Source organism: Gossypium hirsutum, chromosome D07, assembly GCF_007990345.1.
Source record: "Gossypium hirsutum isolate 1008001.06 chromosome D07, Gossypium_hirsutum_v2.1, whole genome shotgun sequence".
Lineage (NCBI taxonomy): Eukaryota > Viridiplantae > Streptophyta > Magnoliopsida > Malvales > Malvaceae > Gossypium > Gossypium hirsutum.
Genome location: NC_053443.1, coordinates 53,323,310 through 53,350,014, shown reverse-complemented (window position 1 = coordinate 53,350,014; position 26,705 = coordinate 53,323,310). Strand labels below are relative to the sequence as shown.

Genomic DNA, 26,705 nt, shown 5'->3' with positions numbered 1-26,705 from the left:
GGGTTGGCCGGACTGGTAGAGGGGGTGGTGATGCAGCTAGATTTTGTGTGGGAAAGATTAGGAGGAAAATGACAAAAGAAAAGATGGGGGTTAAAGTGAAGAAAACTAGTAGGTAATCAAAATAAATCCTTAAGTTAATTGGTATTGCTTGTAAAATAGTTTTAATAAACACATATCTACCTTTGGATAAACAACGTAGTTTATGGATGGGATTCTATCACATAAGTAAGCAAAAGCATGAGTGCAATTACGTCTCACGAAATAAGGGAAACTAAGATAAGTTTCAATATCTATAGCAGTAACAATCCTAAACACAACCAATCTGAGAGCATAAAGCACAACACAAATTAGCACTAAAAAGATCTTGGACTTTTCATAATTAGTTTAATGACCCGAATATTACTCATTTGTTTGAAACAAAACTCCTCATGGTCAATGGCTTCACCAAGCAACTGAGCAAAAGTTTGTCATCATAAAAGAACGACTAAGAAAATCCTCTTGTCTAGTAATCCAAATGCCATAACAATTCCCTCGATCTATGGTCTGACGTAGTAAACTTGAAAACCCCTCTATACAAATAAACATGAAAATAGTGGGTCACTCTATCGAAGACTACACTTGAAAAGAAAGCATAATAAGTGATGCCCATCTATCATGAAAACTTAATACTAATAATTATGAAATTCCATTCCACACGATCATAAATTTTGCTCATATCCTATTTCAATATAAAATGATTTTTTATCACGTTGTTTAGTATGCATCATATGAAGAATCTTATAATCCATGATAAGATTATTAGTTATAAGATGTTCGAGTAAAAAAACACTTTATGTCTTATCTATTCAAAGATGCAAAATTGGTCTAAAATCTATTCAAAATCATTTTAGAGAAGATTTTATATAACATTACACATGCGATACCTTTGGAATAATAAGGACAATAATAGTCTTATTTATCTCTGCCATGCCTATAAAACCATCCAAAACAGATAAACAAAACTCAAAGTCATTGATTTAATATGTACAAATAAATAATTAATCTTTAAATTAAATAGTAAAATTCAAAATTTATTTTGTGATTAAAAAATTGGAACTTGTAAAGTAATTATACCAAGTATTACTTTTTAATTTTGGAATTTTCATGTTCACGGGGTAAATTACACATATTCAAAAATATTGTAGATTGTTGTATAAATACTAACATCTTCAAGGTTTCTACGGATAAAAGAAGAACCAAAGTGAAAATTCAAAAGCAAATCAATGATAAGATCTTCCATCTTTTTATTTTTTAAAACAATTTTCAAAAATACAAAATAAAAACCGGTCTGAAAATCGGGCGGAGACACAAGAGAGTGGGAAGCCGTTGAGAAGGAGAAGAAAAAAAAAAAGGGGGAAAAAAACTAAACAGCCAAAACGCAATTTCTTGTCTCCTTCCCTCCCTCTCACTGTCCCCAAATTTATTTTTTTTCAAATCTGAAAGAATAAATTAGAATTATTATTATCTATATTTTTGCTCAAAATTATTTGGCAATAGATTACTCGCTCCCCTTTGTTTATCTTCCTTTATGTTTGCTCAGATCTAGACCTTGTCAGAAATTTAGGGGCGAAACGGATTGGGCAAATCGGCGACGTAGTAAAAACCGCCGGTTCTATCCGAGAATCTGAATTGAAATGGATGATTTTCCAGGTTTATTAGCCAAAGATTTTGGGGTCAAACCCCAAGGGAAGTCGGCCCCGATGGCACCTCCTAGAAACCCTTCTTCGGGTTCCAATTACGGGTTCGGATCCGATTTTACCCGCTCCTCATACGGCAACTCCAAATCGTCATCCAATTCCATTTTCGACGACGACGTCTACCGTGGACAGCCTAAATACTCTTCTGAGTCTCGAGCCACTAGCGCGCAAACGCCGTCCTTCGATTACGATTCCTTTTTCAAGGACCCGAAGCCGCCGGTTTTTGACAAGCCTGTTTATGATGACGATCTTTTCGACGGATTGCCTGGGATCAAGAGCTCCTCCACGGCCGCTAAGTATGACGACGTTTTTGCGGTCTCGGGGTCTTCTCCAAAGCATAAATCGATGAGTAGCTCGCCGCTGGATGCTCTGCTTGGGAATCTGGGGAGGAAAGAGACCGAGATGAAGTCCAAGAGCGAGAGAGTGAAAGCAGAAAAAGATGCACCTTTATTTGATGATTTGCTCGCTGGTTTCGGTCAGAGTAACTCTGCAGCATCTGCAAGGTATCTTCCGGTTTGTAAAGGCTTTGATTTTGGGATAAATGCATATTATACTATTTCCATGTTATGTTTGGTTGAACTTGCATAGTTCGGACACTTCACTATAGGTATTCGTGCTGGCTTTTTATATTAAAGGGTACTGGCGATTTATGATATGTTTGCATAAATGCTTATATGTGCAATGTAGTGTAAGGTTCTGAGACATGGCTGTGGTTTTGGCAGCTTAGGTTTTGGCAATTAGCATGCAAACTGGGGCAATGCATTCAATGAGATGAGCATGTTTAGTTACATATTTTTGTAGTTAAGATTAGTTCTTGTTTGCTGTAAGACTTTAATCAAGGCTATTTGCTTACTGGTTTTGTATGTTTTAAATAATTTAATATCTATCGTTTGTCTGGAAAACCGTACATGCAATGCACTTTAGTGTGATTTTCTGGAAAACGACTAAAGACGGTAATTTACTTGCTAAAATATACTTAGTTGACTTGGTGTTTCTAGAATTATTTTTCATTTAGTTGCTCTTTATTGTTTGGTCTCTCAACTGTATAGCATAGCTTCTTCCTATATTTAATGCAATTAAAGCTTCAGTTTACTATTTCTCAAGAGAGCTGTGATTTATTGGAGTTTATTGACACTGTCAATGATATGATCTGAGTGCAGATCTAATGGAGGTAAAAAAAAAGTCTATATGTTGTAATGAACTTGAAACTAACACATTGTTCACGGGTTTTTCAATTCTTTTCCCACAAGGAAAGATATTCACTTTGATGCAGTTACATATTTGAGGGAGCTTCTCATTTGGAGCAGCAAATGCTATAGACACCTATATTTTGGATCAGGAGGGCTAGCCTATGATTGTTTTGGGGTTTTTAATTAGGATACACTTCACATATATATTAGAATTGGACTTGTTGAGCACTCATTGTGCACATCTCTGACCCTCCTTACTCCTAATCACGTTTGAGGAATGCTTGTCATTTCTATTTTTCATTAAGGTGGCAAAGTTCCTAAATCAATTTCATTTGCTAGGGTATCATTCGGTTGGTTATCCGTTGTTGTTGGAGTTAAGATGGGACAATAGGTACTGCCTGAAATTTTTGAGATTTTCTTATGTATTTGGAAATCATTTAATGGCTATTATTCACAGTGTTTTAGCTGTTGCCGGACATGGCAGAGGTAAATAAACCAAAGAAATAGAACTTACTTTTGTTACAATTGTGATTATGTTTAATTGGAAACTATGTCAGCTTAAGTTTGAAGAAAGGGCAATAAAAGGGTTAAATATGTTATGGTACTTTTCTACCCTAAACTCTTTGTTTGAAGCTTGAGACGTTGTATCTTTCTTTCAGTCCAATATCTTTTCTATTAAGTCTTATTTATCTCTTGTTTATAATACTTGGCTAAACCTTGTAAAATATTAGCTGATATCGTACTCCATCCTATGGGCAGATCAACTTCAGAGTCTAGCCGGTCTCAGAAACTAGCCTCAAATTCAAGCAAGACTGGCTCTAATTTGATGGAGAACCCTTTTGTTGTCTTAGAACCAAAACTGGACCCTGCAGATTTATCCACAGGGTTGTTTGCTGACCCCCCTGGAGTAACAAGTAAACTTAATGGATTTGGGAAGTCTGGTGTAGAGAGCTCATCTGGAAGTGGGGGAGTATTTGATGATATTGATCCTCTTCATGGTCTTGGAAAATCTGTACCGCTTGGGTCATCTGAGATCAATAAGAGAGGGAAGGATAGGAGTCCTTTAAGCACTGATAGCGGACAACAAGCTCCTGTTACTAAAGAGCAAAATCATAGGGATTATGAGAACCATACAAAGAAGAGGATGCCTTCTACGGACAATTTTCTTGACTCTCATCAACCCGTTTTTGACATGCCCAGTATGTCAACTGATTTTCATAGCTCTGTTGGTCGAGCTACTAGCCCTCCTCCATACATGAACGTCGATTCTAATGAGACTAGTTCCCAGGTACATTCAACTCCCAGATCTGAGGAGAATTTTGATGCATCTGATGATGTTTGGCTCACTGTATCAGAGATTCCACTCTTTACACAACCTACTAGTGCTCCACCCCCTTCAAGACCCCCTCCTCCAAGACCACCACGAGTTTCAAAGACAACGACAGGCTCATTTTCTTCCACAAATGCAAAAATGAAGGTAGATGATTTTTCTTCTTTCCAGAATTCAACTCAGTGCTCACAACGGAGCTCCCAGTCAACTCGTGCTGCAGCAAACAGCTCTGTTACATCTCAAATTGATGAACTTGAAGAGTTTGCAATGGGTAGGGCCTGGAATAATGTTGAACAGGCTGAAGGTTTTCCCATTGATGATTTTGAGACTAGTTCTGTTGCTGCTGCTTCTGCTGCTGCCATGAAAGAGGCGATGGATAGAGCAGAGGCTAAATTTAGGCATGCAAAGGAAATGAGGGAGAGAGAAAATTTTAAGGCTGCCAGAACTAAAGAAGCTGATCAAATGGATAAAGATGAGAGAGATACGCAAGATGCTTTTGATAGAGAAAAGCAAGAGAGACTGGAGCGCGAGAGGCAACAAAGAGAAAGGGAGGAGGAAGAAAGAGAGCAAAGGAGACATGAATTGGAGAGGGAAAGGGAGGAGAAGGAGAGAGAACAAAGAAGGCTTGAAAAAGAGAGGGAGCGAGTCAGGGAGATGGAGAGGGAAAGGGAAAGGGCTAGACAAGCTGTTGAAAGGGCTACTAGAGAAGCACGTGAAAGAGCAGCTGCTGAGGCTCGTGCTAGAGCTGAAAGGGTTGCTGTTGAAAAGGCAGCTGCTGAAGCTCGAGAGCGTGCGGAAAGGGCTGCAGTGCAGAGAGTGCAAACTGAAGCCCGTGAAAGGGCAGCTGCCGAGGCAAGAGAAAGAGCAGAAAGAGCTGCAGCAGAAGCAAGGGAAAGGGAGGCAAGAGAGAGAGAAACACAGGAGAGGGCTGCATCAGCAAAAGCTGAAGCTGAAGCAAGGCGTAGAGCAGAAAGAGCTGCTGTGGAGAGGGCTGCTGCGGAGGCTCGAGAAAGAGCTGCTGCTTCTGCAAGTGCAAGCCAGCAAAATAATGACAATGATCTTGAATCCTTTTTTAGTATGGGTTCTCGACCAAGCAATGCGCCAAGGCCAAGAGCTAACATTTCGGTGAGAATCTAAGGCTGTCATACTGTACTTGTGTCCTGATTTATGCTGTAGTACCAGCGCTCTAGTATCTAATCTGAACTGCTGCTCTTGCAGGATCCTGTGTTTGATGGACAAAACAGGGGAGGGCCTGAAGTAGCTAAGAGAACATCTGTTGGATCTTCATCTAGCATGAAGAAAGCATCTTCAACTACAAATATTGTTGATGATCTCAGTTCTATTTTTGGAGGTATTTGTAAATTGAAGATATAATGATCTTTGTAATTTGTACTTTCATATTTATTCTTCTCCTTAATTGATAACTGACTAAACTACTTGTGAAAGCTGCTGCATCTTCATCTGGTGAGTTCCAAGAGGTTGAAGGGGAAACTGAAGAAAGGCGAAGAGCCAGGTTGGAACGCCACCAACGAACTCAGGAGCGTGCTGTATGTATTCTGTTACATGATTTCATTTTATCTTTGCCCTTCTGTCCTGTTATAAACTACTTGCTGGCCTGGTTTACTATTGAGTTCTGCATATACAGGCAAAAGCACTGGCTGAGAAAAATCAACGTGACCTTCAAGTGCAAAGGGAACAAGCTGAGAGACATGTAAGTGGATGCAGTAAATGTTGTTTCTTTTCCTGTTATTTTCTTCATCCTTTAATTTTTAAGTGTGTTTTTGTTGGAGTTTATTTTTCAATAGGTCCAATCATAAAAAACTTTTTACTCTGGCCCCACCCTTCATATCATGCAACTTGCACAATGGCATTACTTTTTATATGTCGCAAGTGTGTTTAGGTCTGTGGTTGCTTTTGGTTTTTCTTCATTTATTCAGTCTTACCTTCAGTTGGCATCAAAATTATAAATTGTAAAGTTCACTCGAGGATGGTTTACATAGTCACTTATATTTATACCAACATATGAAGAAACTGGGTGGCTTTAATTTATGGTTTTATCTTCAATGATGAAAAGTGATAACCAAAGTATTTAATCCTAGAATATGATCCTGCTGAGACTTCTAAAAAAGGTATTATTGATAAGTTAAAACTTGGTCAAACTTTTGTTGCCCCAGTATTGCTGGTGAGATGAGTTGGGACTGGCAAATTAAGTTTTTATATGAACCTCAAATTAAATTAACCGTCACATCTGGCCTATATCAGTGATAATATATGCCTGGAATTTAACTAGTCTGCCTATATCAGTGAGTTTCTACTTGTACATGCACAGATCTGCAACCCTTTTTCTTTTAACTATTCTCTCCAGTAATGATTTATGGGTTTATTTCAGAGAATTTCTGAAACACTTGATGTTGAGATCAAGAGATGGGCTGCTGGGAAAGAGGGAAATTTGCGTGCTCTACTATCAACCATGCAATATGTATGTTACGCTATTGCTTACTACTGCTGTTCTTTTTTCTTCTTTTTTTTTCTTGGTTCTCTCTTACAGTTTTTACATACTAACAAACTATATTGCATTTCCCGTGTTTTCCTTCTGCTATGTGCCTTGTACAGTTCTCACATTATTGCCTCATTTCAACTGTCTGATGTACTTTTTTGAGATGTTTTGTTCATGCAGTAGATGACTTTTTAAGGGAAATTATAAGATAGTTGTCATAGGAACAGTGATAAATGAATTCAAACATAAGAACACCTTGTGGCTTAACTCTATCCTTTTCCTGATAACCTCCTATTTCATGACAAAAGTGATAAAGTTACTGTTATACTAATTTGTCTCCTGAACCTGTTCTGTGATGATTAGGTTCTTTGGCCTGAATGTGGTTGGCAACCTGTTTCTTTGACGGATTTGATTACAGCTGCTGCTGTTAAAAAGGCTTACAGAAAGGCTACTCTTTGCATCCATCCTGATAAGGTCCAGCAGAAAGGTGCCAATCTTCAGCAGAAATATATTTCAGAAAAGGTGTTCGACTTACTCAAGGTACTTGACTCTTGGTGCCCTATTTCAGTTTATTGATTGCGATTTTTATTCATATCATTCTTCTTAGATGGGTGATAGTGCTGCATATCTTTCCATCTTGTTTTCTACCTCACACCGTTTTCTTTATTTCAATGTTAAATAGGAAGCATGGAACAAGTTCAATTCAGAGGAACTTTTCTGAATTTGAATTTGTGTAGAAGTTCATCATTTGGCAAGCTATGCCTTGGGAGTTGAATGCATAACTGTTCCAGCAACTGTATCAGTATCTGTTGCTGTTGTTGATTCATTATACCAGCTGGTAGAACGGAGCATATGATACCAGCTTCAAAGTTTTGTGAGGAAAGTGAAGGGTGAAGATACTCTTCTTTTGTTCAGATTGCTGTACATTAATCTTCATCCAACTGATGCACCACGGGCAATTGATTTATTTCGAGTTGATGTAGATTATCATCCACCCGGTCTACTCGGAGATCATTTTTTGTAGTTAATTCTTTTACAATGTATTTTTTTCCCCACTTTCTTTTGGGTGGATAATAGAGCATTGATTAGATTATGTTGAGTGAATACCGATTATTGTTCTATTGATGGTATGCAATGTGTATGGAAATTGATTTGTTTTTGGCATAGAATACGATCTCTTTTTAGTACAAGAATGGTGGAAGGAGACAAGAATTTTATTTGCAGTCTAGCAGATATGCATATTCGTCAGCTAAATTTTTATTATAAGGTTTCAATTTAGCATACCCTAACTCCCTTTTTGTGGCTAATAGCAGTTATTGTTTCTGTGTACTCTAATGTATCATTTTATATTTGTAAGCCGATTTTTTTTATGCTTATATTTATTATCAAGGTTATTATAATGTTTCATAAAAGATTGTTTGAACAATATTCTTCTAAAACAAAAGATGGAAAAGGAGAGCAAAAGGACAAATTTACGTTTCACTGTAATAATACTGAAACTAAAATGGAAGAAAGAATAGTCAGATAAAATGGAAGCATGACAAAAGGGAATAAACTAAAATCGAAACTAAAACTTTGGGAAACAGAGGCCCCTGATGCTCTTATGAACTATGAAGCAGTTAGAACAGGAAGTTAAATAACAATCTCGAAGGTACTGCAGTCCTGGCAAAGGATGTACAATGCAGTTAAACCAAATTTAGTCTCAAGGCAAAACTTGGGTTTCAATCTGCACCCTCGTTCCAAATGATCCACATGTGCTTCAGCTAATCGATCCCGTAGAACTTCCAAATTAACCTGAAAATAAGACCAGAATGTGGACAACTCATTGAAACTTAACTTCAGATGGCACTTGTCAGACATTGGTATTGGACAGTTAGATATCTGCATCCTCAGAGGATCATATCTCTGTACTCGTATCTAAATATATTCGAGCGCATACTTAATGTAAAATGAAGAGTCACAGCAACATAGGTTAAGTTTCTTTTTGTTTTTTGGTTTTTTTCTGAAATGAAGGGATCTTTTAGAATGTGATACATTGTGCAAATGATATAACAATGAACTGGTTGCACTGCAAAAGAAACTGTATGAGAAAAAAAAAAGAAAAAGTTAATAGGATAACCTCATCATCTCTGTTAAGCTGAAGTTTGCAAAGGGTACAATAAATAAGTTGATGATTCTGTTGCAACTCTCCTCTCTTACAGATGGGGCACCATATCTGTTTCTGCACCTAACATAAACATCAGAAAATCTTGTTGATTTCATTCATTTTGAAAAACTTAACAGATGATGGTGAAAATTCAACTATAATACAGAACCACATATAAGAATTAAGAACATAAAAAGAATAATACAACAACACTGATAAAGAAATTTCCTGGAAGCAATCAGAAAACGTTGCCTACAAAAACATCTTATTGCACCTACAAAACATTATGTATTAAATGTTCGCTACGGGTTAACAATACTAACACTTGCATAGAAAAAGAAACATGAATAGTTTACTGTCACTGTACCTGCTCATCGTTCAATTGCATATGCTCGTAAACTGCACGGGCCAAGTATTCATCTTGTTCATCTTCCCAACTTTCTATTCCTTCTTTTGGTTCTGCAAGGAACTAGAGTAAACATTTGAACTAAAAAAGGATGACTTGATCAAATATAACCTCCAAAGTCATGCATTTGCATGATCATTCACCCACTTATAGAAAGATACGAATACAGGTGCAACACTAGGACAGAAGCCTTAACAACAGTGGTTTTAAAGTGGGACTATTAATTACCTTTCTCTGCTGGCTCTCTCCTGAGATCCTCATAAAATATTCTTTGCATTTCTAGCAATATCTCTTCGCATTCACCTTGATACGCATCTTGAAGGCCACTGTATTCCCATAATTCATCAGGGGCTGAGGAAACAGAGTTTGAGCTTTCCAAACAGTCACTTATTGGTGAGTCTTTAATTCTTTTAAGTTCATCAGAAACTATGTCCTGAAAGGCAGTTTTTATAAACTCCTGAAACCAGAAAACACAAAAAAAAAAGAAAAAAAAAGTGATGTACCAATAAACTCACCTGCATGAATTTATTTCAAGAGAAACAGAATTATAAGAAATCAAGAAAAAGCACCTGAATTCAAAAAAAAATACCAGCAAATATTACAAGCAAATTTCACCAGGCTATATAATCCTATGTTACTTGGACTTGGATATGCGTGTTAAATACAAGTATGCATCTGTCATGAACATGTTTAATTTTTTTTCCTGAAGTTTTTCATGTAATTGGAGAGTTTTGGAAGGATTTTTCTGTCTGACACAGGCATGGATGATGGAACACAGGTATTTGAAGAAAAAATAAAGACTGAACCAACATATATTTTATCAAGAGAGGCTAAATAAGTAGCAAGGGTACAATTTTGGAATAAAACCTAAATTTTATATTCCAAGTTCAGGGTAACCTAATAATATGCAGCAAAAGGCAATAAATATATAGAAACCAGATAAAATATTTTCGAATGAAAAAAAAAAAAAACCTTGTGATTGAAAGATTGGGCAGCAGGCAACCTCATTTTCCAAAGCAAACGAGTGCGGTCTTCTCGTACCCTTTTGTAACAATTTTCTCTCAACTACACTTCATCATCCACAATTTAAATAATATTCATCCAATTTCAAATTTTCAACAGATAAAAGAAAGATAAAATGATAAACCCTAAAACCCAAAAATGAAAATCCCATAATTAATACTTAGAGAGGGAGACGAACCTTGTGTTTCCATAAGGAGTAATTGTTGAAACGGGGATGAGTTTTGAGGGAAGGTCGTTGGATTATTGGGCAAGTATCTTCCATCTTTGGTTCCATGTTTCAGGAGCTATCTCCAAACTCGAAAAAAACCCAGCTGAATTGGTGGAGCAGAGAGAGAAGACCGTGAATCGTTGCGAAGAAGCAAGTCGGAGGTTGGTTGTTGATGAAGAAGATGAAGAAAGAATTCCATTTTATTCCACATAATAAATTGTGCAATTGGCGACTTGGTGAGGGTGGCTTTGGGTCTACCCTGAGTTGGCCCAAAACTAATCCTACAGCCTAAAAGGCCTAAAGGTCCCCATATCCACCCATGATTTTGTTAATATGCTCAATGAAGTATCTATTCATCTTTAGAAAACACTTCCACTGCGTTTGGTTGGATGGAATTGCAATTCCATTCCGCAGCAATTCCGCGCGCTACAGTGATGCAGGCGTTTGGTTCACCGTTTAGGTGATTCCACGAAATAGGTATTACGTTCCCATTCCCTCATCCCACGGAATAGCCATTACACGGTTGGGGGTCTGAATACCCATTCAAGCAAGACCGTTTAGGTTTTAGACGAAAATAGCCTGCCTCCCTTCTTCCCAAAATTAACTCCAGCAGATTTCTTCCTCCCCAAATCAAGCATCCATTCGCCCTTCATCTTCATCTCCTGGTACGTTTTCTTTTTCTTTTTTTTTCTTGATAGCATCCACAAGACACTGGTTTCACTGGAAAATGGGAACTCTTTTTGCTATCTCTCACCGACCTTTCGGTCCTCGGTTTCACTGGAAAATGGGAACCCTTTTTACTTTTCAGATCTCTCCGTTTGCTCTTTCTGTTGCTTTCTCCCCGGTGAAAGATCAATCAATTGGCTCACTCGATCTTTCACCTCTTTCAACTTTTCTTTTCCCCTTTTCGGTTGAGACTTTTTCTGCTCAACTTTTATTTTCCCCTTTTAGACACGTTTTCTTATTCTTGTTTACACGAATTGAACTTATGATGTTTCTATTGGATGCAGTGAAATCCAGAAGTATCAGCAAAGTACTGAACTCATCAAGAAACTGCCTTTCGAAAGGCTCGTTCGTGAAATTGCCCAAGCCTTTTTAAGGTAATACCATTAAATTACTGCTTCTTCTTCATTTCTGTTTAATTATTGTAAAGAAATCAAAACTTAAGAAATTAGTATGGTTACTGTTTGCATTTCATGAAGACAGACGATTCATTTATGTTGGCTAAGCTGTAGTTATCAAGCATGGTTGAGGAACTTTAGTGCTTATAGAAAGTGGGTAGTGTAAATTGATGGAAGAAATATAGTGTTCTTTTTCTTGAGATTGAACTAATGTGGACACTCTTCACGTTGAGTCAGCTAGTTGAGATAAAAACATATATTAATGAAGATGCAAAGTGTATGTATCATATATTCTTAATATAAAAACATGAGCTTTTATAGCAAACTAGTAAAGCAAATTATAGGCTACCCTCTCATTGAGTCAGCTAGTTGTTGAACTTTTTTTTCGGTTTCTTCCAGTTTTTTTCGTTTTTCTTCACGTCATTATTGGAGTTCTTTGTACTTTCCTTCTGCCTCATCAGCTCTCAGTTTTTCTGTTTCCAATGAGGACTGTGGGAAACAAATATGATAAGAAACATTCCTAACCATGGATAAAACGGAACTCTTGCAGCATTATTTGAAGATATATTGGATTTTGGAGGTTCATACCTTTAGGCTTTCCACTTCTATTAGAGATTCAACTTTCTTTGTATCTTCAACGAGAACTTCTTTCTCTTGAATAACTGGAGGCGCTTCTTCGATGGCTTTCTTTGCAGTCTCTCGTTCTTTAGCAAGCAATGCATTGGTTTATATTCTGCTGATGTAGCCCTCTATGAAGCCAGTAGCATGTCTTGATCTTGGATTGGGATAATCTCCTCTAACCTAAACTCTTATGTACCAAAAAATATATCTTAGTTGTTGATGTTGATTTAGGTATATATTTCCTCTTTTGTCATATATATTCAACGAATAAATGCCAACCTAGCTTAAGTTGAAATAGCCTAATGGTTTTTAAAATGATATTTATATTGAAAAAGAAAGCAGTATTCTTATTTTAAAAAGAAATTTAGGTTTAGTTAATTCCTAGAAGTTTCCACAACCTAGCCTTCTTTCTTAATTCAGCATTGAGAAAATTCAAACAAAAAACACATATTTGTGGCAAGAAATGTAGTTAGTTAATTACTAATTGAAAGAATACATGTAACTTGTCAATACTATACGTACCCAAGGTCATAATTACCTCTTATAATAGCACAAGCCTCACTATCACTGCACTGATCAGACTATGCAAACAGCCTCATTGAGTTTGCCATCACCAACAATATTGCATATATCATCAGTCAATGTGACACTCTTGACTTTGAATATATACAAATGAGTATGTTCATATCCACCATCCTCCATAGGATAGTCAACTTGCCACCAAAAATATTTTTCCAAACTTCTAGCAGAAACTTTTGACTACTATACATATCCTATTCATCAACTCTATTTTAGTGATGCTTCATTCGCATATCATAATATTTTCGGTAGTACAAGTTGTATCTTAAAGTAATGGGGTGTCATCTTTCCATTTATTTATAAAAAAACACTTTATAGATACTATAGATTGACAACTTATATTTTGGATTATTGGTTGTCTTAGGAGGCTAACTTCTATAGTTATTTTATACTAACTTTTATATATTATTTACCAGAACTGCTGATAGGTAGTCAGTGGCATCAACTGTTGACAACATCATTTATCTTTTTCTTCCTCCTATTTCTTCAGCATCTAGAAGTGGGGTTGACATTTCCCTAATCTGACCTTTTATCAGAGGGACCGTATTAATTGTTGTGCTACAAAGTAAATATATGTATATACATATATCATTCTATAATTATAAGCTTAATTCACGAATTAATTGGGATCCTGTTGACAAGTCATTCAAGTTTTGAGTTCAATTGTTGATGCTTCAACACTGCCATATCACAACATGAAGGGCATAATCATTGAATAATTCCAACTGCCATAAGAAAAATCGTTGCATTACCTGAAATCCTTCAAGTCCAGCCTTTTCCAAAATCTTCTGGCATGCAGCCTTTTCGTCATAGCTGCTTATAATCGATGAAATCAACGTGAAGAGTGTCCACATTATATGATGCACCTTAGCCATAAACAATGTTTCTGTTGTTGAAGTTTTCAATTGGAAATGGTTTCTGTATGTTTATATTCTGTATGTTTCTGTATGTTTATATTCAATTTACGTTTTTGTATGTTTATATTTTGTATGTCTCTTTATGTTTCTTGATGGTATCCCAGGGTTGTCCATGTATGATATTATATTTTAAGGTACTCGAAAATGTCATATTAATGTTGTCCATGTATGATTTTATATTTTATCATTTGGAGCTTTAATATTTTAACACAAGTGATGTCAATTTCTTGACTTGATAACATCTTTATTATTTATTGATGCAGGTGGACAGACAAGTATCAGTAACGGACTTAAGCAAATATCTCCACTGCAAAGATGATTCTATTTACTATTTTCTAGTAATACGGGAAAGACAATATATACATGTTAAACTACATTTACATTTCGGATTTTATCTTTTTACTTTAACCAAGAACATTTACATTTCGGATGTTGTAAAACTATATAACATATGGATTATGATGTAGAATTTCATTTTCATCTAACCTTTTGTTAATATAATTAACAAAAGTTAATTATGTTTATGCAGAATTTAATTATCAAGTTATATTATGATTTTAGTAAATTCATATAAGAATATTTATTAGTAAGAATTTTATGAAATTATATATCATTATTAAATTATATTTAATAATAATTATTTTAAATTATACAAATTCATATAAGAATATTTACTATTAAGAATTTTATGAAATTATATATTATTATTAAATTATATTTAATAATAATTATTTTAAATTGTACAAATTCATATAAGAATATTTACTATTAAGAATTTTATGAAATTATATATTATTAAATTATATTTAATAATAATTATTTTAAATTGTACAAATTCATATAAGAATATTTACTATTAAGAATTTTATGAAATTATATATTATTATTAAATTATATTTAATACTAATTATTTTAAATTATACAAATTCGTATAAGAAAATTTATTAGTAAGAATTTTATGAAATTATATATTATTAAATTATATTTAATAATAATTATTTTAAATTATACAAATTCGTATAAGAAAATTTATTAGTAAGAATTTTATGAAATTATATATTATTAAATTTATTTAATAATAATTATTTTAAATTATACAAATTCATATAAGAATATTTATTACTAAATTTTTTTATTAAATTATATATTTTTATTAAATTATATTTAATAAAAACTAATTAAATTATATTTTATAGTATTATATATTATGATTTTAGTAAATTCATATAAGAATATTTATTATTAATAATTTTATTAAATTATATATTTTTATTAAATTATATTTAATAAAAACTAATTAAACTATATTTTATAGTATTACATATTATGATTTTAGTAAATTCATATAATAATATTTATTATTAAGAATTTTATTAAATTATATTTAATAATAATTATTTTAAATTATATTTTATAGTATTATATATTATGATTTTAGTAAATCCATATAAGAATATTTATTATTAAGAATTTTATTAAATTATATATTTTTATTAAATTATATTTAATAATAATTATGTTAAAATATGATTAAATTATTTATTATTTATATTAATAATCTTATTAAAAATTAATAACAATAACAATAATCATTTACCTAACAAAAATTCTACTAAGGGTATTCTAGTCATTTTAGTTTTTTTTCTTATGCTATTACAGCTCTATTACATTCAACCAAACATAAGAATACTATTACACCTCTATTCTATTCAATTCAACCAAACAAAAGAATTATCTATTACGCCTCTATTCCATTACAGCGAACGAAACGTAGCCATCCTGTACTTGTTTCCGTTTAAATCAAAATCAAAATCTATACACTTGTGAGTTTTTGTTTGTCTTTTTTTAGAAAGCATCTCAACATGGGTGCATTCAGTTATAGTTTTTCAAAGGTTTTTCCGTTTGACACTTCATGCACATATCCACTGCAATCATTCTTACGGCAGAAAGGTTTAGCTAAGCTTGAGATGCTTGTTTATATTTATTATTCTCTTCTAAAATATTATTTTTCTGACAAATTATTTCAAAGCATGCATTTGTTTTAGTTTTTGAGTTAAAATTTATTTCGAGGCATAAAATTAAAATAGTAGTTCAATTGATGATTGGTGGAGTAAATTGTAGCTGTTAATAGAAAAAAAAATCATTTTTTTAGATTTTTGAAAATTTATGAAGTTTTTTTTGAAATTTTATATAAATATAAATTTTTTTAAATAATAAAAATAAATTGCGAATGTTTAGATTTTTAAGAATTTCTTATATTCTTATATATATTTTGGGATTTGTTTTGATTTTACTTTTTAAAAGAATCTTAAAGTTTCAAATTTATATTTTAATTATAATTTTGATAATTTAGATATTAAATTCGTAAGTGACTAAAATAATAGAAACATATAATAATAATAATTATTTTATAACTTTTCATAAATAGATGATTAAAACAAAAGAATTATTAATAATTGGGTAATTAATGATGTATTTGAGGAATAATGATTTAACAGCCTACTTTGTTTATTAGCAATGAATTTCGAATAGTTATAACCTTTCCATAATAAAATGATCAAAATATAAATTTACTAATAGTTAAATGATCCTAGATGCAAGTTATCCCAAAATTTGATAGAAACAAAATCTCACTTCCGTTAAAATTCAACCCAGCGGATCTAGCCGAATTAGGGTGGGAGCGGTGAAAATATATATATTTGGTTAAATTTTGTTATTAGTCTCTATACTTTGTAAAAATTATGGATTTAATTTTTATATTTTAATTTGATTAATTTTAATCCCTGTACTTTTTGGCTTTTGAAATTTTAGTCCTAGCAGTTAAATCCGTTTGAGCAAGTTGAATTACTAGTCTTGTAGTATGCGTATAATTGTAGGTATAACCCATATTCTCCAATTAGATCATTCTAAAATTTTATAATTTTCAACTCTTGAAATTTCAGTCTTTACGTAAATGACAGTCGTTAATCCATTAACTGGATGTTTGATGAGTAATATATAGAAAAAACAAACCAATATAACATTACACACATGATAATATGTTTGTCGCATTAGATTTTAGAAACAATAGAATTTAACTTAATGAATCTATTAGCTGTCGTTTGGTGATGATTGAATTTTTAAAATTCGAAAAATACAGGGACTAAAAATACCAGATTAAAATATAAGGACTAAGTCTATAATTTTTTGTAAAATACAGGGACTAATAGCAGAATTTAACCTAATAAGTTTTGGATCCCGCTCCACACAAGAGTTCTGTCAATTCTTTCTTCATAAAATTTCCCATGTTGGTAGATTTGTGACTCATATTTTATTATAATTTTATAAATTACCCATGCTCCTCCGTTTTTCTCTCTTCAATATATTCGCTTCATTCCTACTAGCTTTAAAGTTAAATCACTGAAACAAGGTGGAAAAAAAATATATCAAAGAGAAGCAGAAGCTTCGTTCTTACGCGTTTTCTGTTCCCAAGAGCCGAATCACTTTCAACTGGAACCCTAGACCTGTCTCAGGTTCTTTATCCTATTCTTGTCTCTCTGCCTTTTACTTAAATGGGTTTTTGGCTCTAGATCTAATCTTATAATCCTTCTTTTGTTCAGTACTTTGATCTGTTTTGTTTTTTTTTTTGTTTTTTGTATTGATATGAACGTTTAATACTTTTCGTTGTTTAAGGAAAAAAATGATGCTTTTTGCATTTTGGTATATTGATCTACTGCTTTCAAAGTTAATGCAATGAAATTGTTTTTGTGTTTTTTTTTTTTGGTACTTAGGAATCTCAGTATCGTTTTAGTGCTTTTGTTGTGCTAGTTAATGTTGAGTTAAATTTGCGTGGAAACTGATTGTTGAAAACCTGTTTGTCTGTAGATTTATCTTCCTTATACTGAATGCTCAGTCTATAGTAGCTTAGATTCGAACCGTATATTACAAGATCTGCTATTATCATGGCTTTCTCGGAAAGGAAGATGCCCGGAATCTGCTCGGTTTTTCTGTTAGTGGTTCTATTTGCCCATTCTTGTCATGGGTTTTATCTGCCTGGAAGTTACATGCACACATATTCGACTTCGGATACCATAGTTGCCAAAGTTAATTCATTGACTTCCATTGAAACCGAGCTTCCCTTTAGTTATTACAGTCTCCCTTATTGCAAACCTCTCGGTGGAATAAAGAAAAGTGCCGAGAATCTAGGTGAGCTTCTCATGGGAGATCAGATTGATAACTCCCCGTATCGGTTTAAAATGAATGTGAACGAGTCTCTCTATGTTTGTACTACCAGCCCCTTGAATGAGCATGAAGTTAAGCTTTTGAAACAGAGGACTCGTGATTTATATCAAGTGAATATGATTCTAGACAATTTGCCGGTTATGAGGATTGCAAAACAAAATGGGGTTAGTATTCAGTGGACTGGATTCCCAGTTGGGTTTACTCCACCAAATAGTAATGATGATTACATTATCAATCATCTCAAGTTCAAGGTCTTGGTTCATGAGTATGAGGGAAGTGGGGTGCAGATAATTGGAACTGGGGAAGAAGGGATGGGTGTCATCTCCGAAGCTGATAAGAAGAAGGCATCTGGTTATGAGATTGTTGGTTTTGAAGTGACTCCATGCAGTGTTAAGTACGATCCAGAAGTCATGACTAAGCTTCACATGTATGATAGTATCTCTCCTGTGAACTGCCCCTTGGAGCTAGACAAGTCACAGATAATAAGGGAACGAGAAAGGATCTCTTTTACTTATGAGGTTGAATTTGTTAAAAGTGATATTAGATGGCCGTCTCGGTGGGATGCTTATTTGAAGATGGAAGGAGCACGTGTGCACTGGTTTTCAATTCTAAATTCATTGATGGTGATCACTTTCTTAGCTGGTATTGTGTTTGTCATATTCTTAAGGACTGTGAGGAGGGATTTGACAAGGTATGAGGAATTGGACAAAGAAGCTCAAGCACAAATGAATGAGGAGCTTTCTGGATGGAAGCTTGTTGTTGGTGATGTTTTTAGGGAACCAGATTGCGCGAAGCTTCTCTGTGTGATGATTGGAGATGGAGTTCAGATTACAGGAATGGCAGCAGTCACTATAGTTTTTGCTGCTTTTGGTTTCATGTCACCTGCCTCACGAGGAATGCTACTGACAGGGATGATTATTCTTTATCTTTTCTTGGGTATTGCTGCTGGGTATGCTGCTGTACGACTCTGGAGAACTCTCAAGGGAACTTCAGAAGGATGGAGGTCCGTTTCCTGGTCGGTTGCATGCTTCTTTCCTGGAATTGTGTTTGTTATCCTCACAGTATTGAATTTTATTCTGTGGGGCAGCAAAAGCACTGGTGCAATTCCCATTTCTCTGTATTTTGTACTCTTGTCTCTCTGGTTCTGCATTTCTGTGCCTCTCACTCTCGTGGGAGGATTCTTAGGGACCAGAGCTGAAGCTATACAATATCCTGTACGAACCAACCAGATTCCAAGGGAGATTCCTGCTCGCAAATATCCATCTTGGCTTCTTGTTCTTGGTGCAGGGACCCTTCCATTTGGAACCCTGTTCATTGAACTCTTCTTCATCCTTTCTAGCATCTGGCTTGGCAGGTTCTATTATGTATTTGGCTTCTTGCTTATAGTTCTTCTACTGCTTATCATTGTTTGTGCTGAAGTTTCGGTGGTCCTTACCTACATGCATCTCTGCGTTGAGGACTGGCGATGGTGGTGGAAGGCTTTCTTTGCTTCGGGTTCAGTTGCACTCTATGTGTTCCTATACTCCATCAATTACTTGGTGTTTGACCTACAGAGTTTGAGTGGTCCTGTGTCAGCTATTCTTTATCTTGGCTACTCAATGATCATGGCAATTGCAATCATGTTGTCTACAGGCACCATTGGCTTCATCACATCATTCTATTTTGTCCATCATCTTTTCTCATCTGTCAAGATCGATTAAAAAGGTTCCATTGCGATCTTGAGCTACCATCCTGGAAAAGACTTTGGCATGTAAGAGGATGATTTCTCTCAAGTTGCCTTTGGTAGCCGATCATGTATCACCGTATCAGTATATCAAACAGGCCCTCAATGGTCATTCAAAAATATCTGTTATAGGACCTGATAGTCGCATACTTCCGTCCTGCTCTGCCATTTTCATTTTCCTTTACTGCAGTTACCTAGTTATTGGTTTTTGTTGGATTGCGCACAGCTCAATTATTTTGATGTTCTAGAAAGTTGTAATTTTGTTGGATTGTAAAAACCTTTAATATTTGATCTTTCTCATATTTTTAATCAAATAGAAGGGTTTATTATATCCTGCCTAGTTGATTTTTGTTTTCTTGTTGAATTAATTGTTCTTTAACTGATTTGACCAGAAATACATCAAGGTAATGGGTGTTATTATTGATGTATTAGTATAAATTTAAATTTGAAATTAGTAGAATTTGTCTGATAATAATTTGAGAAGTCCAGGAATCTCGGAATAGAATATACACCCAATCTTTTATGTGACATATAATAATGTAAACTTTTCAAAAAAATGCTTCTGGTTAGAAATGTTTTTTTTTTTGACTTACCATGTTTAATCTTTTTCAACATTTTGAAGTTATGTTTCATATTCGGTGGTAGAATTTCCCCTAAAATGAAAACATTCTGTGTAGAGGTTTTCATGGTTAAATTTCGACCAAATTATTTTCATTAGGAGGTCATTATTGATGTTAAAAATTTGAAGTTTAAAAATCGACCCAACAAAGTAAATTAATACAAGTAAGTGTCATTGCTTTAATTTGGATAATGAGTACTTATTTTTCTATATAATGTTTTCGTTTTAAACATGTGAAACAAATTTTTTGGGTGAAAATGAGTAGATGAATTAGAGTCGTTATTTATTATGATGGTCAAATTAGTGACACCGATAGTGGAGTCATTTTTATATCAGTCCAATCTACAGAATTAGCTTTCAACCAAAAGCATAAAATTGAACGAGCTTCGATCAATAATAAGAAGGAAAGTATCGACTTCAAGCTAGAGGAGAATTTCGAGCTTGAAATATAGATATCTAACATCACTGAACCCTATTAGATATGATATAGTTGAGGTCAAAGGCGACATGGATGTCGAGGCGATGCTCACTAGGCATTGCTTTAGCGGAAATGCTATACTAGAGTTATATGCCCAATTTGTCGATGTCGAGGAAAGTGACCCGAATTCAACAACAATTCCAGTAAATTTGTTTTGGGAACAATAAGCAGAAAGTCTAACCATACGGTTGTGTGGTGGTTTCACAGTGTTGTTAAATGTTCCAATCAAGAAATGCCATAATCATTAATGGGAAGGCATTCCTCGGTTTCAACCTTCGATTTCAACTTCAGCATATAGTCGGGTTTAGTTGGTAACCCAAATATGGAGATCTTGACACAATATACTATGAGTGCTTTTGATTTCAATTTTTGAATGTTGATGTTCTATGCTGGAAATACTTATGCGGGTATGTCGTCAAGTTACACTGGTGGACAATCCACAAGTAATGTTGGTTTTAACGTAAGGTTTACAAGAACGGATGATATACTCCCTACAACTTCCATCGACGAAGGGACTGTTGGAAAATCATGTTTGGAAAATGCAGCGGAAAATAAATTTAGAAAAAAGCCAGAATTTTAAAATTTTCTTGGTTGTGATATCTAAAGTAATAAATACTTAATCAAAATTGTACATTTTCAATTCGTTTAGGATTAACGCTTCAACCAAGTAGTCTTCTCCGCTATCCTCAAGCTCACGTTTATCAAGTGTGGGCTCGTTTCAAATCAGAAAATTTTTCACAAAAATTACCAGTGGGGTAATTTCACAATTTCTCTAAACTTTTGGGCTAAGTTATAAATAAAAAATATCTCTAAAAATTTTCTAAAATAATTTCTCTAGAGAATTTTCTCTCTACAACTTTTTCTTGAATTCAAATGTGTGTAAATAATGACTCAATGCTCTCTTTATATAGTGAGAGATTAGAGAATTCAACTATAATTAAACTTAATCACTTTAATATTAAATTAATATAATTAAATTAAATTAAATATTAAATATTATTAAATTAATATAATATTTATCTACAATATAAACATTAAATTTAATTTAATAATAAGATAATCACTTTAATATTAAATTAATAAGATACTATTAAGATAAATATTTAATTTAATTTAATTTAATATTAAATCTATTAAAATAATAATATTTTTGAAAAAGTTAATCTAAAATCATTTTTCGACCATCGGAATGTAGTCGTCGTAGCCTCTAGTGTCACGGGGCTAGAGTTTTCTCTTGCGATCCGTGCGGCCTTAGGCGATCCGTTCGTCCAAACTCGCCTAAGTCAGCCTTAACTCAAGTGAGGATTCCTTAAGAACTCCTCCAAGGCACCAAATTGAAGAGCGGAAGCGATTTATGCCAAAAGAAGAACAACAAAGAACAACAGAAAGAACGCTCGCAAAGTGGTTGAGTAAATGCTCTTTATTCTCTTATTCACAAAGAATAATGGAACAATGAATGGAGTGAGTACAACTGAGGGGGAGGCTCTCTATTTATAGTTGAGCTCCCCCAAAACCAACGGTCAAGATACATTTACATCAACGGACGAGATTAGCCAAATCCTTTTATTTTAGGGATTTACAAGATATGCCATATCAAATCTAATCTAATCTTTACAAGATATGATTCCCTCTATCTTCTAAGATTAGTTACCATATCAGCCTAAGTTGCCATGTCTTCATTATCGGGCCAACTAGGCTTCAATCTGACAGACTTCTCTAATAGCTCTTTGAATCGAGCCAGTTCTCGTGGGCCAAATGATCCCCATCTGAGCAATAGACCTTCATTGGATGCATTTGGTGCGATGGTCACGGGCTTTGAACTGCGGCCCGTGACACTAGCACCCTAAGCTGGTTCAGTTTCTATCAGTTCAGTTCGAGTCAGTGACGGCACCATTGGTCCGGTCTGGTCCAGCCACCAGTTGGACCGTCATTCGATTTCACATACCAGGCTCGATTCTACCAATTTTTGGGTCTTGATTTTGGTTTTGGGCTCTTGAGCCCAATTTATGATTTCAGGTCTAATTTTCAAGTTCAATTACTCATTGGGCCAATTGTCTTACTTGAAAATTAATTTTCAATATCATATTAAATTTTAATTAATTTAAATTTACTTGATCAAAATTAATTTTTTCAAAAATCACTTAGATTTTTCAAATTAATTTTTCAAGAAAATTCTTTAATCAAATTCTCTAGTTGAACAATTCTTACGACTTCCCAATTTAATTCCACATCAAACAAATCGACTCAATTAAATTATTTCTAAAGTCATAGAATTTTCTTTTGATTCAAATGCAGTCTGATCAAGCTTTTGTTGAGCTAGCGAAGGGACCAATCGAACATATACAATTAGGCTCTAGTAATAGTAATTATGTCCAGAAGCATCGTTCCGATAATTCACAATTACTTAATTATGGAGTCAGTCTACAAGAAATACCACGATTGGAAACTCTTTATTGTATACTCTTTACGAAAGCAATTCATTCAACTGCTTTGTCTAATGACCTTGTCATGTGTGTGTACCCTCATAAGATATCCTTGATTCCTTTGAGTTAAATCCGTTAACTCAATACAATCTTATTTTATCTCATCTCAGATTGTGTATTCTTAATGATTAACATGATCACTGTCAACAAATGACTGTGATAAATCGCTCGCTCGAGAACAAGCAATCTGTGGCCACATTCCATATTTATCAATCCACATAATGCCAATGAGAGGATATCATTAACTCTTTAATTGAGTTATGAATTTCACTATTACTAGTAAAGTCATGCCATACACAAGTCATGTACCTAACATACTGGCTATCGGCTCGATCATGTTTAGAGCATAAGCCTCCACTAATATCAAAGTACATGAGTTACATATTCATGGTCAGTGACTAACTCAGGATTTGGGTAAATCACACCATGAACGTCACAAGTTAATTAATTCACAAACTGATTCAGAATTAATTCATCTTGAGTCTAGTCTAATGTATTATTCTGCCAATGAATACATCTATGTCTCTACTTGTGGAGTCAACTACTCTGATAGCCAAGACTAGCCATCTCCTCAATTGAAATTGTAGACAACATGATAATCCTTCTCAATATTTGAATCAAATGTTCACTTTGATTTTTTTACGAGATTACAAACTCGTTCAGATTATCTACTAAAGTAAGTTGTTTTTCTCACAATGTAAATGTTCTTACAATGCCACTTATCATCAGTTTAAACTTAGACAACCAATGAGCTAATATTTGTTTGCCACAATTTTTCTATGAATGCAAAATATGAAATACTGAAATACAAAAGACATAATAGTGAAATGTGAAGTTAACTTTATTTTTTTATTCATTGTTCAAATAAATAGAAAATAATTACATGTTTACTACAATATGGACACATTTTCAAACAGGGACATCCAACCCTAGAGATGCAACTATGGTTGATAACGAAGAGGAAGTTGAGAACGAAGATGGAACTGAGAATAAAAAGGGATCTAAAATCGATGATGATCCATTCCGAGAGTCTAAGCTGATGATTTAAAAATTGCATTATTTTCTGAACCAGAGGTAGTTCCTATTGAACTAGAAGGAAATGGTTCTAATGGTGAAAGTCCGGACAATACTGGAGGAACCCATCTAGATTTTACAACATATGCACCTCCACCCCACATGCTTAATGTTGACCTTGATGCTGAAGGTAAGTTAGAGTTTCTAAAACATCCTCATAAAAGACCGGGCCATGCGAGTTCTTTTACAATTTTTGACGATTTACAAGTTGTAAATGTAACACCCGATTATCTTTATTGACCCAAGATTTAAGGAAGGTTAGGACTAAATTGAAAGGATTAGAAAATTTGTTGAACTCCATCGGGAAATTTAGAACTTTTAATGGCTGAATTATGGCTAGTTGGATTTCAATTTTAGTTTAGTTAGATGGGAATCGACTGGTTCCATAGTGGGAGAAAAAATGATTAAGGATGAATGGTTGTGATGGTCAATGAAGATTGTGCCAAAGGAGTATATAAATAAGTGAGTGTAGATATAAATTTTTTTCAATTCTGTCTACATATTTATATCTTCATAGCATCATCTTTTTTAGTTGCTCTGAAGAAGAATAAGATATAGCTGAAAGAAGCTCTGCATGTCGAAATAATCGTATGAATTAAAGTATGGTAGTAGAGAAATTGAGGAACTGGTAAGTTTCCTTACCTTTCTATACTTGTCGATTGAAGAGAGAAGTATAGTAAGAACTCTTAAAAGCTCTTGAATAATTATGGATTCTGGGTTTTAAGGGTTGAACACCTTTAGTTTAGCTGATAAATGGTTGTCATGCTTAGCTACTAGGATAAAGGAGGCTTTGCCATTTGGACAGGCTAAACTGTCAAGGATAAGAAAGCACAATGAGTTTCTGTACTCAATTTCTGGAATTAGGTATGATCTCTTGTGGTTGCAAATACTTGTTATGCATGGATGAGTAGGTTTATAAGTATCCACAAGTGTGTCAGTATGTATGAAATGGTTTTGCTTTATGCTTGAAAAGCAGCGAACTTTATGATAAAATGTTTATGAATTTCATGTGATGCGTGCTTACATATATTGTGGAGTATGGAGGGGAAATATATCAGGTTAGATGAAGTTAGGATTGAGAAGGGGTGATTTTGTATACCGCCATACGATGTTGTTGATACAAATCGTGATGTGTGAAGCTTTGGGCCTTGCGGAGAAGACATTTTGGTGTTCGAGTATCAAGGTAGTTATGGCGAACTGGAGGAATAAGCGGATGAATACAGAAATGGAATTCCATTAAGATATTGCCATACGGGGTTTCTGAGTGTAAATCGTGATGTGTGAAGCTTTGGGCCTTGCGGAGGGGACACTTCGGTGTTTGAGTAAAGTTAATTAAGAAATGAAATGATATCAATTGATCCTTTGGGGCGACATTGTAACGACGATTATTAGGTTCCATAGAGCAGCACCACAACAACAGTTAATAGGCTTTATGGGGCAACACTGCAATGACGGTAAGGTCCTACGGGAGAACACCTCAAAAATGGTCTAACGTGTAAAACCACGGCTTGGCTATGGAAACTAGTATAGTCCGTCGGGACAGTAAACACAAGGTAGTCCGTCTGGACGTTAAACACGGGGTATATTGTGAAAGACCATAGCTCGACTATGAGAACATATGAAGCCCGTCAGGATTGTAAACACAAGGTATTCCACTGGGACAATAAACATGGGTAAGCTCGCCAATATGTAAACCATGGGGTTACACATGCGGGAAGTCTGCAGTTTAGTAGACTAGGAAATACGTCATGGTATAAAGTAGAGTTTTCAATGTGACTAGTGATATAAGCCATAAGAACGAAGGAGCTTAGTGTGTTTGGGGAACATAGACCAGCATGACGAGAAGAGAATTCGCCAAAGACCTTGATTAGTGGAGCCAAGGAAACGTCTCAAACCAAGGACACATTGTGTAAGACGGGTGTACAACCTGGAGATTGACCCCAATAGTAGTATCCGCGGGCCTATAACCATTTGGGCTATGGTTGTCTACTCAGAAATGAAAAATGTTTCTGATGGTGATAAGGCTCTCCAACACGAGGGATCGACCCAACTTTACTTGATCGAATTCATCCTCCGCGGTCTCATTATCTAGAGGTTGCCTGCAAGTACAAACAAATTCAGGAGGAACAGACCATTAGGTTGGGAACCCGAATCCACCCCACAGTTTACACCTTACCCGTATAAACTTGTTTCTGTTAAGGTGAAGGTTTGAAGCCCAATTTTTTTATTATGGGCTCATGCCCCTAATAAGTACTGAAATGGGCCAACCTAGCGGAAGACTCTTAGGTGGTTACTTTTAACTAATAAATTCACTGGAAAACACTAAGGAAGGG

At 34.5% G+C, this 26,705-nt stretch overlaps 3 protein-coding genes and 1 long non-coding RNA gene across 7 annotated transcripts; 3 read left to right on the top strand and 1 right to left on the bottom strand.

Moving 5' to 3' along the window:
• Positions 1–1,251: 1,251 nt before the first annotated feature.
• On the top strand, positions 1,252–7,979 carry LOC107955001 (auxilin-related protein 2). 2 transcript variants are annotated; one of them, XM_016890699.2, is made up of 9 exons: positions 1,282–2,239; positions 3,266–3,317; positions 3,686–5,381; positions 5,475–5,607; positions 5,703–5,803; positions 5,902–5,967; positions 6,646–6,735; positions 7,117–7,293; positions 7,436–7,979. In XM_016890699.2, the coding sequence occupies exons 1-9, from the start codon at positions 2,176–2,178 to the stop codon at positions 7,472–7,474; spliced, it is 2,418 nt and encodes an 805-aa protein (XP_016746188.2). In that variant the 5' UTR covers positions 1,282–2,175; the 3' UTR covers positions 7,475–7,979. The 2 variants fall into 2 exon arrangements, with proteins under 2 accessions (XP_016746187.2, XP_016746188.2); XM_016890698.2 differs by lacking the exon at positions 3,266–3,317 and having other exon boundaries at positions 1,252–2,239.
• Positions 7,980–8,217: 238 nt separating this feature from the next.
• Positions 8,218–10,742, bottom strand: LOC107955002 (uncharacterized). Of its 3 annotated transcripts, none has more exons than XM_016890701.2 (6): positions 10,507–10,742; positions 10,278–10,370; positions 9,534–9,762; positions 9,267–9,358; positions 8,873–8,974; positions 8,218–8,547 (listed from the first exon to the last, which is right to left on the bottom strand). In XM_016890701.2, the coding sequence occupies exons 1-6, from the start codon at positions 10,600–10,602 to the stop codon at positions 8,386–8,388; spliced, it is 774 nt and encodes a 257-aa protein (XP_016746190.2). In that variant the 5' UTR covers positions 10,603–10,742; the 3' UTR covers positions 8,218–8,385. The 3 variants fall into 3 exon arrangements, with proteins under 3 accessions (XP_016746190.2, XP_016746191.1, XP_016746189.2); XM_016890702.2 differs by having other exon boundaries at positions 8,873–8,980; positions 10,278–10,375; positions 10,507–10,719; XM_016890700.2 differs by having other exon boundaries at positions 8,873–8,980; positions 10,507–10,719.
• Positions 10,743–10,919: 177 nt separating this feature from the next.
• On the top strand, positions 10,920–14,259 carry LOC107955003 (uncharacterized). Its single transcript, XR_001699787.2, has 3 exons — positions 10,920–11,201; positions 11,547–11,636; positions 14,038–14,259. It is a non-coding gene; the product is annotated as an uncharacterized lncRNA (long non-coding RNA).
• A 2,747-nt stretch (positions 14,260–17,006) lies between these two features.
• Positions 17,007–20,047, top strand: LOC107955000 (transmembrane 9 superfamily member 12). Its single transcript, XM_016890696.2, has 2 exons — positions 17,007–17,286; positions 17,639–20,047. The coding sequence occupies exon 2, from the start codon at positions 17,716–17,718 to the stop codon at positions 19,693–19,695; it is 1,980 nt and encodes a 659-aa protein (XP_016746185.2). The 5' UTR covers positions 17,007–17,286; positions 17,639–17,715; the 3' UTR covers positions 19,696–20,047.
• Positions 20,048–26,705: the final 6,658 nt, after the last annotated feature.

Bases quoted from the DNA above. Each gene is read 5' to 3' on its own strand.
- LOC107955000 (XM_016890696.2), top strand. From the start codon at position 17,716: ATGGCTTTCTCGGAAAGGAAGATGCCCGGAATCTGCTCGGTTTTTCTG.
- LOC107955002 (XM_016890700.2), bottom strand. From the start codon at position 10,602: ATGGAACCAAAGATGGAAGATACTTGCCCAATAATCCAACGACCTTCC. The intron at 9,763-10,277 runs GTTTTTTTTTTT...TTCTGGTTTCAG, and splicing joins CCCAATCTTTCAATCACAAG to GAGTTTATAAAAACTGCCTT. The intron at 8,548-8,872 runs GTTATCCTATTA...TCTTATTTTCAG, and splicing joins AGCTTAACAGAGATGATGAG to GTTAATTTGGAAGTTCTACG.
- LOC107955001 (XM_016890698.2), top strand. From the start codon at position 1,674: ATGGATGATTTTCCAGGTTTATTAGCCAAAGATTTTGGGGTCAAACCC. The intron at 5,968-6,645 runs GTAAGTGGATGC...GGTTTATTTCAG, and splicing joins GGGAACAAGCTGAGAGACAT to AGAATTTCTGAAACACTTGA. The intron at 6,736-7,116 runs GTATGTTACGCT...TGTGATGATTAG, and splicing joins TACTATCAACCATGCAATAT to GTTCTTTGGCCTGAATGTGG.